General features: G+C 35.7%; 1 protein-coding gene across 1 annotated transcript; it reads right to left on the reverse strand.

Annotated features, from left to right (window-relative positions):
• Positions 1–7897: 7897 nt before the first annotated feature.
• Positions 7898–9375, reverse strand: LOC129940335 (uncharacterized). Its single transcript, XM_056048640.1, has 3 exons — positions 9231–9375; positions 8994–9171; positions 7898–8921 (listed from the first exon to the last, which is right to left on the reverse strand). Coding segments are annotated over exons 1-3 (846 nt in total). The 5' UTR covers positions 9233–9375; the 3' UTR covers positions 7898–8255.
• Between the last annotated feature and the right edge of the window lie 4058 nt (positions 9376–13433).

Here is a 13433-nt window from a genome sequence, read left to right on the forward strand (position 1 = left end):
CTTTACTTCTCAATTGCCTTCTAAGTCCAAAGAAGCAGCGATTTGCAAGAGTTATTCTTCGTTTGATTTCAGCGCTGGTGTCGTTGTCTGTATTAATAGCGGTGCCTAGGTAGACAAATTCCTTAACTACCTCAAAGTTATAGCTGTCCATGGTGACGTTTTGTCCAAGACGTCGTTGTTCAATGTCCTTTTTTATTGACAGCATACCGACCTTGATAGAGCAGCGTGCATTTCTGCACAAACGGATAAGTTTGACAGGGATGCCAAAACTAGACATTGCTCGGTAGAGCTCTTCCCTATAGATGCTGTCATACGCGCCTTTAAAATCGATAAAGAGATGGTGGGTATCGATTTGAAGCTCCTGGGTTTTTTTCCCAGATCTGCCGTAGTGTGAATATTTGGTCGATAGTGGACTTTCCTGGTCTGAAGCCACACTGATAAGGACCAATCAGGTTGTTGACGAATGGCTTCAGACGTTCACATAACACGGCAGAGAGGATCTTATACGCAATGTTAAGGAGACTGATGCCTCTGTAGTTGGCGCAGTTTAGAGGGTCTCCTTTCTTATGTATCGGGCACCCTATGCTGAGATTCCACTCATCGGGCATGCTTTCTTCCGACCAAATTTTGCAGATGAGTTGGTGCATGCTCCCTACCAAGTCATCGCCTGCTGCTTTGAATAGTTCGGCGGTGATGCCGTCAGCTCCAGCAGCTTTGTTTGACTTAAGTTTAGATATAGCTATCTTCACTTCGTCAAGGTCGGGTGGGCGGAATTGTTGATCTGCGTCGCCGAGGTTGAGTGGTTCTATCTCCCTTACAGCGGAATTCGGTTCGTCATCGCCGTTAAATAATTTGGAGAAGTGATCTTTCCATATTCTCAGCATCGACTGTGGTTCTACTACGATGTTCCCTTGATCGTCTTTACAGGCTTCGGTTCGTGGCTGGTACCCTTGGGAGGTTTTTTTTACCTTTTGGTAAAATTTACGAACCTCATTCCTGTTGTGACATCCCTCTATCTCCTCGATCGCGCGCTTCTCATGCTCTCTTTTTTTCCGTCTAAGAAGCTGATGTTCCTCTCTCCTCTTCTGCTCGTAGAGCTCGCGAGCAGCTCTAGTCCTTTTGTGCAGCGCCGTTTTGTATGCCTCTTGTTTCGCTGCGTGAGCTTGCCGGCATTCGTCGTCAAACCAGGGGTTTCGCTGTGTTGGCCGTGTGAAACCTAGCACTTTAGAGGCGGCATCTCTGATGGCTGCAAGGCAATGTTGCCACTGGTTTTCAACGCTTAATGCAGGAAGCATAGGACTCCTTAGTAGGTTATTAGAGACTCGATCGGAAAAGGACATGGCAGTCTCTTGCGATTGTAGCCGTCTAACGTCGAATCTTCTCACAGTACTTCCTTGTTTTGGCTTGGATCGGGATATCCGTAGCCGTACCTTGGCTACAACGAGGTAGTGGTCCGAGTCAATGTTGGCCTCTCGGAATGCTCGGATATCCTGGATACTGGAGAAGTGTCGTGCGTCGATCGCAATGTGGTCAATCTGGTTGACGGTTGATTGATCAGGAGATTTCCATGTCCCCTCGTGGATATTGAGATGCGTGAACTGCGTACTAGCTACCAGAACGTCTCGCCCCGCAGCGAAATCGACCAGCCTGAATCCGTTGTCGGAGGTGGTGTCGTGCAGGCTGTATCTCCCGATTATGCCACCAAAGATGTCTTCTCTTCCTAGCTTGGCATTAAAATCTCCTAAGACAATTTTAATGTCATAGCCAGGGCACTGCTCATATGTCTTGTCCAAGAGCTCGAAGAATATGTCTTTGGTGTCTTCATCTTTCTCCTCTGTTGGGGCATGCGCGCATATTAGGCTTATGTTGGCGAATTTAGCCTTGATGCGGATTGTCGTGATGCGCTCGCTCACACTGTTGAAACTCAAGACTTTCTGCCTGAGTCTAGTTCCAGCAACCAATCTACACCCAAATAGACGCTGTCTTTATTCTCGGTAGCAGTCGCCTTAGTATACATCGCAGTCTTTAAGTTTGCGTTTGCCCGGTCCATCCCATCGCATTTCTTGGATGGTGGTAATATCTGCCTTGCAGCAGTTTAGGGCTTCCGCTACTTGTTTGGCTGCACGTGGTCTGTTAAGGGACCTAAAATTCCACGTACAGATCCGAAGTTCGTTGTCCTTATTTCGTTTGCGTGGGTTGTCAACAGTGAATCCGTCCGTATCCGAGGCTTGTTGTTGCTTCGAAACTATGATGTTTTTACGTGGCCAGGAAGTCACCCCGACGGCACAACCCCCAACCTGGAGGACCAGATCCTTAGTATAACTCCAAGGAAGGGGAGCCGGATGAACCGCTCCTTATAGGCCTGGGCTCCGAATATGTCGAAGAAGCCCTATAAGGTGTTCACTAATTAGTTAAACCTTACTGGAACTGTAGACGCCACCGTTGATTCTATCTCGAGAATTCGTCCGCTGCCGCCTGGATAAGGAAAGGTGCCTTAGTGGAAACACCTCTCCCCCAATCTCTGTCGTTTGCTGCCCCCAACAACTTTCCACTGGGGTTGGAACCCAATCTCCAGTTGAGGTACTAGGCACCCGATGTTCACCGCGGGGAGGTGAGAGTAGGAGTTGATAGACAGAGGTGGGTTTTGAGAAAAACCTGTGGACGCTTGTGTCCTCTTAAATGCACATGTCTACCATTTGAACATCGGAAAATAATACCGGCATAGTCAAAAACAACTTTTGACCTGACTTGAAACCTAGACAGCTTTCCCAAAGTTCAAAGAATTTAAAGAAGAAATAGATTCCCGATGATGTTTAAAATGAGTTTTATATCCAACTATTAAGTTTGCTGGATAGCTTTCTCCACTATTTTCCAGACGAATTCCATCTGAACATTAAGGAAAACGTATGGGAAATAAACCCATACCCGTCGCGTTGGAAAAACCACCTTCCCTACCATCGCGGCAGTTTGAGTGCTTGATTGACCTGACATCAGATTCTTCGATAAAAGAACATTTTGTATGTTGAAAGACAAGTTCAGTTTACAGTCAAAAAAAGCTAAACATGTGCGAATCAGGGTTCTCTTCATATGTTGGAACTAAAACAAAATTTTTCACGCAAAAAGTGATCCACGACTTAAAAAGATTGTGCATAATGGCATAGAATGTACGTTTACAGGAATAAAGAATTTAATTTCATCATATCCAAAGCCGTTGTTGTTTTATCAAAGAATCACTTTTGAAGTGCTGTTTTTGAAAAATCCGATAGATGTACCTAGTAACAATTTCTTATACTCTCATTCAGCAATCAAAAATGTATCTCATTTATCCGACTTAGTTGCTTCTTTGATGAAAGAAAACCTATTTGAGCATTCAAAATACCAGTTTTCTTGTTTCCTATTTATTTAGATAAGTTTCAAGTTTATCCATAAAATGACATTTGCAATTTAACATGTGGAAGTTGAAATAGATACTTAGATGTGCATTTAAGATAATTCCATGGCGCATGTCCTTTTTCCATGTCCAATTCCATATGCGTAAGTATATTCTTTTAAATTAATCCCTTTTTGTTTTGCAAACAAAATCGGATTAGACTCAAAGGAACCGGTGCGGCACGCAGTTCCATACAGTTTACTCATATTTTACCTTATTGCCACAATTGTATGTAAAATGTTTCCATATGTATGTCGACCAATGTTCTTTTAATTTTTGAAGAAGATTTATGTGCCCATGTACGGCACATTATGTATGTAAATATACTCGTACATTCATCAATTTATTACTTTTGCATCTACAAGCTTAATAAAATGTATCTTCCCACAAAATTATAAAAGAATACAATGATTCAAGGGTTTCCCTTTCCAGGCTCAAAGATTCCCATATCTATGTTATCTATGCGATAAGTATCAAGTTTCAGGTTGATTTTTCAACTCAAATACTTTCGTATGTTTCTGTACAAAAATAATTCAACCAGAAAACATGATTTTAAGTTACGAGTGTTTCAGTAGCGGTCCCTTTTACTTTCATATACGATTGGAAGTGTGATCATGCTGAAAATTAATTTCAAAATAAACGCACTGTGATTCCATATGATTGCGGAAGTTCGTAATATTTTGTTTTTTTTTGCACCTCATCGTTAGAAAGAAATAACCTAACCTATGCAACCTGAGACTGGCGGAAACTTACATCAATCAAATTACCTTTGAATCTAAATCTAATACAGATATTATAGAATCTTATTTCTACGTGATGTCTGAGTATTATAGTGGTTCTTTTTGCAAATACAGAAAAGAAAAATACTGGCTTGGGTTCCTGAAGTTACTTTAAACCGAAAACTCGTTTCCGCTTCCTCTTTGGGTTGTAAAAGTTTTCATGATTCTTATATTTTCCCTTAAAATAGCTCTAAGGGTGATTTATTTTACTTTGGCTTAACTTAAGGCAAACTTTCAAGTTTATTACAGCTTCACTTATGGGTCTCCCTAGTTTAAAATGGAAAGTTAGCCTACTTGACTGCGATTAGAGATTAGATTTTTTTTTTTCAATAATAAAGTTTACAAAATTAACAATTCAAATTTTACAGCCCTATTACGGGTATTATCGTTGTCAGCAATCAAAATTTTTGATAAACTATGAACGCTCTTCAGAAATTAGATCTATTGTGAATGATTCAAATTGACAGTCTTGGTATTATGAATGTCAAAATATTTATTAATTATCAAATTTTCAGTCACAAATTACTTGTTGATAAAATATTTTACGGATCGCGAAAGCCAAAAGCATGTCTACTATTGAACTATTTTTCGGTGAAAATGAAATTGAAGAAGAAAATACTTTGGAGCAAGCAAAGATTCGAAGAAAACTACGCGATGCTTCAAATCCAATGGATTTGGATGAACATATGTATGTAGATAAAAGATCTTTTTTAGTTACATTACAAAATCTAATTTGGCTCACTTTTAGATACATTCAAAACCTTAGACTTTCGAAAGAAGCCTTCCTTAATGAATTTTTAGATATCAACGACAAGTTAAAACCAACGAAAAGACAACAATCCATCCCAAACATACTTAAATTTGCAGCTGTCTTAAGATTCCTTGCGCAAGGAAGCTACCGGTTGAGTGTTGGGAACGATTTTAACATTTTAACAGATTAAGATGCACCCTTCTAGCACGAGAACTACACTATACTTCCAAAAAGGCAACGCAAATCATAAATGTATGTGCAGCTCTGCACAATATTTGTATCAAGTATGGGGTGGAACACCCTGAATTGGTAGCAGAAGAACCCGATAGTATTGTTGAAACCATTGATATTGCTATAGATTCTGCAGACACATCATTCAATGAAGGCAACCGAATAAGGGATTCGATTTTAAGATTCATGTACAAAGTAAATTAAAAAGTGGCTGGGTGCAACCCACTCCGGTAACTTCTCATTAACGCCCTAGAAATTCAAGAACCCCGACCACATTATCAGGTGTTCACAATAGATTTTTGATATTTGTTCACAATGGATCAAAAAATGATCAACTCGCGTTCATAATACCAATTTATCAATTAATTGATAAAATGTTTCAATTGTCAATTAATTGATCTTTGACAACCGTAATAAGGCTGTTAGTAAATAAAACGTTATGGGTGTGGCATTGCCGTCTGCCCGATTTATTCGTTAAACATTTTGCCTAATTGACTATTTTGATACAAACTTCAATCTCATTTTCCGACTTTTATGTTCACTTCAAATGGCAAACATTTGGCAAAGGAAAACCTATTTCACTGTAAAATTTCAATTTTACAACACATGTTACAACACCTTGTGTTGCCAAAACTTTCGTTGAAAGGATTGATAATGAGAGTCAGATGCTGCATTCGTTTTAAAAAAATAAGTGTTTCTGCTCTGTGTTACGTCTTCAACCATTCTACTTTAAAAACTAACAGTCCTATTATGGTAATCAAATATCAACACGATATTTGATAATAGTTGATAATTATCAACAAAATTAATGAATCGGTATTATGGTGATCAATTATCAATATTTTTGATAAATAGTGAATTAAAAGATCTACTGTGAATAGCTTTATTTATAAACTCGGTATTACGGCTATCAAACATATTGATACTCATCAAATATTCTATCAGCTACAGAATCTTCGTTGGCAAATGTATCAAATATTCGTAAATGGTAAAGAACTGTAATTCAAACACGATTTATAAAAGTTTTAATATTTTTTTTTCATTTTCAAACTTCAGATTAATAACACGCCGAATCTGATATTGAGCGTTCAGTTTGTGGAACATGCCTAATGTATCAAATTATCGCAGCCTGTAAATAGTTTTTATTTATATACAGCTTATAAATTGTTAGGTATTTTTTGTATTGGCAACAAACATTTTAAAACGATGTCTTCTGTAGAATTGTTCTTTGAAGGCAACTATGATGAGGAAAGAAGTGTTATCACGCACGCCAAGATACGCAGGGCATTACGAGATGCTTCAAACCCAATGGATTTGGACGAAAATATGTAGGCAATAAGGTTTTCCATTTTTACTCTAGGTACTTACTGTGATTCGTTTCCAGATTCATACAAAATTTCCGACTTTCGAAACAAGCCTTCCTATATGTATTCACCGATATTGACGATAAACTTAAACCAATAAAAAGTCAACAATCCATCCCAAATATACTCAAGCTAGCAGCTGTTTTAAAATTCTTTGCTCAAGGAAGCTACCAATTGAGCGTTGGGAATGACTTTAATATTGGTATGGCACAACCAACGGTGTCTGTCATTCTTAGTGAACTGCTAAGTATTTTGGAAAGACACATTTGTCCGAAATGGATTCAATTTAACTATACCCAGGAAGAAGAACATCGGGCAAAAATATACTTCTTCGAAAAAAGTAGAATTCCAAATGTGGTCGGGGCTATCGATGGTACGCACATAAAAATAATTGGACCCAATAAGGACCTTCAGCATGTGTATTACAATAGAAAGGGCTATTATAGTATAAATGCGATGCTTGTGAGTTTTTTTTTTACTAGGCAATAGACGATTATTATTAAGGTATTTGTTTTTTTTTTGTATGGTTTGTGATCACTTAATGTACATCAGGTATGTTAATGCAAAACATCCAGGGCAGAGATGGCAGAAATGCCATTTTTTTTGATTTACTACATTTGTTACGTCTGCTACATAAATGAGGTAGTTAATGTAGTTAAATGTTGTTAACGTAGTTAAATGTAGCAGACGTAGAGGTAGACGTCAAAACGTAGTTTGAAATGTCCATTCAACCACCAAATTGACAAATTGCATGGAAAAGATAACTGTGAAAGTGTGAAAAACGAACTCTCGGAACAAGCTTAACCAAGAATATTCCAAAAAATTGATAGATATCATATACACTATACTCTTAAAATGAACGACAAAAATAAAACAAATGATTATTAAATTTGCATTTTTCTTTCATAAAACTTCGAATTCCTTGATTTAGTTCATTTATGAAACATATTTGGTTCTTATGTATAGTTCAGTCTTTTTATTCACTCATTTTTTTAAAATTCTTTTTGAAATTTAACGTTTTTTGTGAAGGTAGCACACGTAACAAATTTAGGGTAGGAAATGAAACAAATCAAACGTGTAGTTTATCCAATTAACTACACGTAGTTTACCGAGTAGATTACCTGAAGTAATCTACTCTGCCATCTCTAATCCAGGGTCCTCACATGATGCTAGCGTTTGGAGTATGTCACAGCTAAAAGTAAAGTTAGAAGGCTCGTATCGTAATGGAAGAACCAACTTTCGAATTCGAAAAAAAGCAACCAAAATATTTAACGTATGTGCAGCCTTTCATAACATTTGTGTAAAGTATAGATTGGAAAATCCTGAAGCTATTGAAGAGGAATCCGAAAATGTTCTTGGAAACCATGATATGTTAGATGATTCTGCAATGTTCACTGAAGGCAGTCGGATAAGGGATTCAATAGCAAGATTCATGCAAACCGAATAAATAAAAAAAATGCATCACAAAATCAAAAATCTTTTGTTTTATCATTTTATTGTTCGTTATAAAAAACTATTTATGTATAACAAAACAAGATACATATTACAAAAGCTTAAAAAAACATAACATGAAAACGTAACATAAAAAAAGCACTGAGAGTTCATACATTGCTCAAAAGTAAAAAAAGTAAATAAATATCCATTATAACTAACTTAACTGAAATCACTAAAATTCACTTGTTTTAGCATTTAAAACATAATTAAACTGGCACATAGGAATTCATAACATTATGCTTTGCTTGCTCAATTTCCAAAAGTTGTTTTTTTAATTTTAATTTGGTTTTTCTATCGTTTTCTTTATTTTTAATATTTTCTTTATATAGCTGCAACTTTTCTTTTTTAATTTTAAGTAATTCACTTTGTTTTTCTTTTTTTAAATTGTAAGTTTTTTTGGCATAATATTCAGTGTTTTGAATGGATGATTTCATGCTTTGAAAGTTTGTGTCGATATTGCTCATTAAATTACTCATGTTGTCATAAAATTTTTCCTGCGCCGAGGTTTGCTTTTCCAACAGAGCCATTCTTTCATTTTCATTTGTGTCCTTAAATGTTGCCTTATTTTTCCGATTTGGATTTGTTGACGCTGCAATCACTTCTCCAACATGCACTGCCGTGACTACTTCTTTGGTGTCCATTGCAGAAATTTCTCCGACTCCTTCATCTTCTTCAATAAGAAAACTTGTTGAATTCAATCCAAATTCAACACCTGGTGGATCAACGCAGGCAGGAAAATGCATAAGGCGACTAACTGCTTCTTCGGTGTCAGTCAATCGATGCAATTTATTGGACCCTCCACCGGTCGCATTGAGTTCAATTTTATTTTGCGAAATTTTTTTTTTAATTTTACATTTTAAATCAGCCCATACCTAAAAGGTTATGAATAAAATTAGACAAATTATAAATTAATAAATTAAAATTAGCCAAATTAAAACACTCACTCTTTGCCACTTAGCTGAGTCCCGTTCTGGAGGCCCCAAGCTATTAAGTTCCAGAGCGATGTCTTCCCATTTTTTTGTTAGAACTGGCTTAGCACAAATGCCTTTTGCAAGCTCAGGATTTTCCTCCATCAATTCCACAAGCCTTTCTAGTTGTTTTTTGTTGCTAACTATTCTACTCCTAAATAAACAAAATATTACTAAGAAAAAAGAGAAATTTATTTAATGAAAACAACTTACATTATTCCGCCGAAATTATTTATAAAACAAAACACAAGAACTCAGCACAAATGACAAACGTCAAACAGCAAACAAAACCTATTCACAATCGTATATTGATTTGTATTCACAATGGGTGAAAAATTATCATTTGAAACTCATAATACCAAATTATCAATAAATTGATAGAAGTTATCAGTTATCAAATAATTGATAGTTGATAGCCATAATAGGGCTAACAGAATCTTCGTTGACAAATGTATCAAATATTAGTAAATGGTAAAGAATTGTAATTCAAACACGATTTATAAAAGTTTTTTAGTAGTTTTTATTGAATATACAAATTGAAGAACGAAATGCCTTCACTAGAATTATTGTTTGAAGGCAATTGTACTGAGGAACGAAGGTTTATCGTGCAAGCTAAAATACAAAGTATTACGAGATGCTTCAAACCCACTGGACAAATTCTGGAGGCCCCAAGCTATTCAGTTTCGAAACGATGTCTATCCATTTTTTGGTTAGGACTGGCTTAGCACAAATGCCTTTTGCAACCACATTTAGTTCCACAAGCCTTTCTATTTATTTTCTGTTGCTAACTATTCTACTCTTAAATAAACAAAATACAATTAAGAAAAAAGATACATTTATTTAATAAAAAGACTTAACATTATTTCGCCGAAATTATTTATAGACCAAAACACAAGAACTCAACACAAATGACAAACGTCAAACACAAAACAAAACCTATTCACAATCGTATATTGATTAGTATTCACAATGGGTGACAAATTATCATTTGATACTCATAATCGGAAATTATCAATAAATTGATAAAAGTTATCAGTTATCAAATAATTGATTGTTGATAGCCATAATAGGGCTGAAAGTAGAAATTGTTTTTTTATCTTTAACCACAATTAAAAATTTGATTCAGACATGTTAAAAATTCAAGTCTTATTTTAAGTTTACTTTTTACCTTCTATTTATTTGAGAATTATGAAAATCTAAGGTTGATTAAGGCTAAAGTTGGAAATCGACAGTTCAAAACTTGGACTTTAAGTGAATAAAACTAAATCATGGGTGAATAATAAAAATCCTCAATTTATCTTCAACATGCAAGAAAATTTGACAATAGAGGAACAGTCGGAAATTAAAACACAAAAAACTTCGTTGGATACTCAGCCACAGGTACTTTCTTTTCGAATGATACGTTATATTATTGTTAAGTTATTATTTATTGTTTTTTTTGGTCTAGAGCTTATTTGGATTACGGTGTGGTGATAATTTCTTAAGTAAAACATGCAAAATGGAGGAAGATTTGTTGGAAGCAGAAGGATATATGAAGTGTGTTGCAGCCGCTTTGTCATTTTATGCGGCTGCAAAAGAAAAGCAAGAAACATCAAATTCTAAAAAAAGAGACTGAAAGGGATTGAAAATAGTTGATTTACGTTTTTGTATAGTGAACTTCGTCAAAATGACAAAGATGTTTATCGTCGTTATTTAAGAATGGACGAACAATGTTTTAATGAAAGTTTAAAACTCAGTCGTCTCAAAGAGACGACTCAAATGAAAAATCCGATTGATCCTCGAGAAAGTTACGGGCACAAGAAGAGAGAAACGACATGATCGCCGGGACAAGTACAAATACAACATAACCTAAGTTAAATTTTAATATAATCAAAAAAAGGATCAATATAATAATAAAGTAAACTTTAGAGCTATTATACTGCCTCTTGTAGAAACAACAGAAGAAAAAATTTTGAAAACTCGTTTACCTAATTTCAAAAAACCAGAAATCTGCTAAATCTTGAACCATAAACTTCTATTAGATATAAACTTTGATTATGTCATGACAAATCCAAGTAACTCACATCTTACTTTTACAACTACGGAAGAATAACTTTAATGAAAATTTGATTCAAATCATCAGCACCAGTGGCATTGGACTTTATACTTATGCAACTTTCAGCTATGTCTAAGGCGGTCACACAATCGAAACTGAAGAAAGTGTCTGTAGAAGTTGGTGCTATGGTATTGAGAGATACATGATCTCCCGGAGCTATTAAAGTTGTAGAAGTAAATTTATCGTTTAGCTCATTTATATTCATTGCAGCTGAAAAATTATTTCTTTGTTTACCTTTTCCAAGCTGGCGGAAGTTGTTCTATAGTATACGACCATCGGATCTTAAATCCAGACGGTTAGAGTAGAATTGTAGTTTTGCGCGTCTAACCTCCTGGACTACATTATTTCGTAATGCTTTCACTCATTCACTCACTGAGCTTATTAACGCGGAAACGTCGATTTATAAGGTCTTTATTCCTTCTAGTAAACCATTGTTTATTTTCGCGAGTCCTAGTTTGTGTTTTCAATGGAACAAGTTGATTAAATAAAATACTAAGATTTGTGTTTAAAAAATCGACTTCGTCATCTGGTGAAGGCATTCGGAAAATTTCATTCCATGCTATCATGTTTATATCATTTTCAAGATGTGTTTTATTAATATTCTTAAAATATCTAAACTGAATTTTAGAAAAATAATGCACAGTTGAATTGAAGTCCAGTTAAGACATATTGTATTTACGTTCGTTAATTTCTGAACCAAAAAACCATGCAAAATATAAGACCATTTTTTACTTTTCCCCACTTTTTCGTAAAGTTTTTTTTCTAAATTATTTTTCTTAAAAACATTTTGCAGCCAATTACGAATAACTGAAAAAATTGGATTGGAATCGGTTCAGCCATTTTCATTTGATAATCAACTGTTAATTTTTCGTACCATTTTTATCTGACTTCAGGAACTCATGTTTATATTCGGTCGTGAGGACTGTGAAAACTGTAGAAACGGTTGTCTTAAATTTATTGTTGAATGTCAATAAGTTGTACCTAATAGAATCTTGTTTATGACAATACAAATACAATAGTTAAAAATCGCAATAATTTTAAATATGTTTAAAATAGAAAAAGAACTTCGAAATTAAGCATAAAATAACAATAATGTCAAAAACAAGTTTGTGTCCACTTATTAGTAGGTATATTGCCTTTTGAACTTCTATTATGGCTGAATCACAAACAGCTTCAGCTTAGGCTTCGTCTGCGTTACGGTGGGCCTGTTTCGAGGTTGATTTGAATGACATTTCTATTATTTCATCCCTCAAAGGAGCAAATATTTTGTTTCTTGACATTTTTATTTACAGCTGTTGAGCTGTCAGGCAAAGCAAATGTTAAGATAATTGAACTAGAGCTTTAGTTTGTAGTCACATTACATTACATTACGTTCTTTTCCTTACGATTGTCAAACGAAACGTGAGGTCGAAGCTTCATTGTGTTAGCATGCATTGAATTCCTATGGCTGAACTCGTAAACGTCAGGCGAAGCCGAAGCTGAAGCGTGTTTGTGATTCATCCATTAAAGTTTAAAATTGCCTCGGAATACCTCTTATTTTACGAGCACGCTGTCCAAATTATTCCACTCCTCGATCAGAGTAGATCTTAGCCCACTTAGTGTCTCGTAAAAAGGCAGGTCGCTTTCTTATATTTGTTCTCAGCAGATCCCAAACGTGTTCGATGGGATTGATGCCCGGGCTCACGGCAAGTCAAGCCATCAAATCGATTTGCACTTCTTCCATGTAGTCTATATCATCTTGTAGCGTGAGGTCTCACATTGTCCAGCATCAGCAAGAAATTTTCACCAATAAATAGTGCGAAAGAAAACACATATTCTTTCGGAATGTTGCCGATGTAATAATTGGAGTTCACCGATACTTTCATCATCCTAAGCTCAGTTTTTTCTTTCACGGAAATTCAGGCCCACGCCGTAACGGAAATATTCTTGTTGGGCAACCGCCGAAGAGTACATCTCATCTGATCTTCTCCACACTCTGATACGATGAAGGCAAACAAATTCTATCCGACGCTACTTTTATTTTACCATGAGTCTTGGTTTACAAGCAAGTCTTCTTGCTCCTAGACCAATCTCCACTAAACACCGCCCGTCTTATCGTACGTTTGGGCATTTACATTCGCATCTTTTATGCACAAATGTTTAAGATGTGGTTTAAGTAATTCTAATGCGCGTATCACATGAAAAATGGAAAGAGATTATGATAACGGGGATATAAATATATTGGTTAAGCTTAAAAGTCATAGCTACAGAAGATGAACCTGTTTGGCACTCAAAATGGAAAAATTAACAAGCTAACCGGTAGAGTATGTATAGAAATCTAA

This window comes from Eupeodes corollae, chromosome 1 (genome assembly GCF_945859685.1).
Source record: "Eupeodes corollae chromosome 1, idEupCoro1.1, whole genome shotgun sequence".
Taxonomy (NCBI): Eukaryota; Metazoa; Arthropoda; class Insecta; order Diptera; family Syrphidae; genus Eupeodes; species Eupeodes corollae.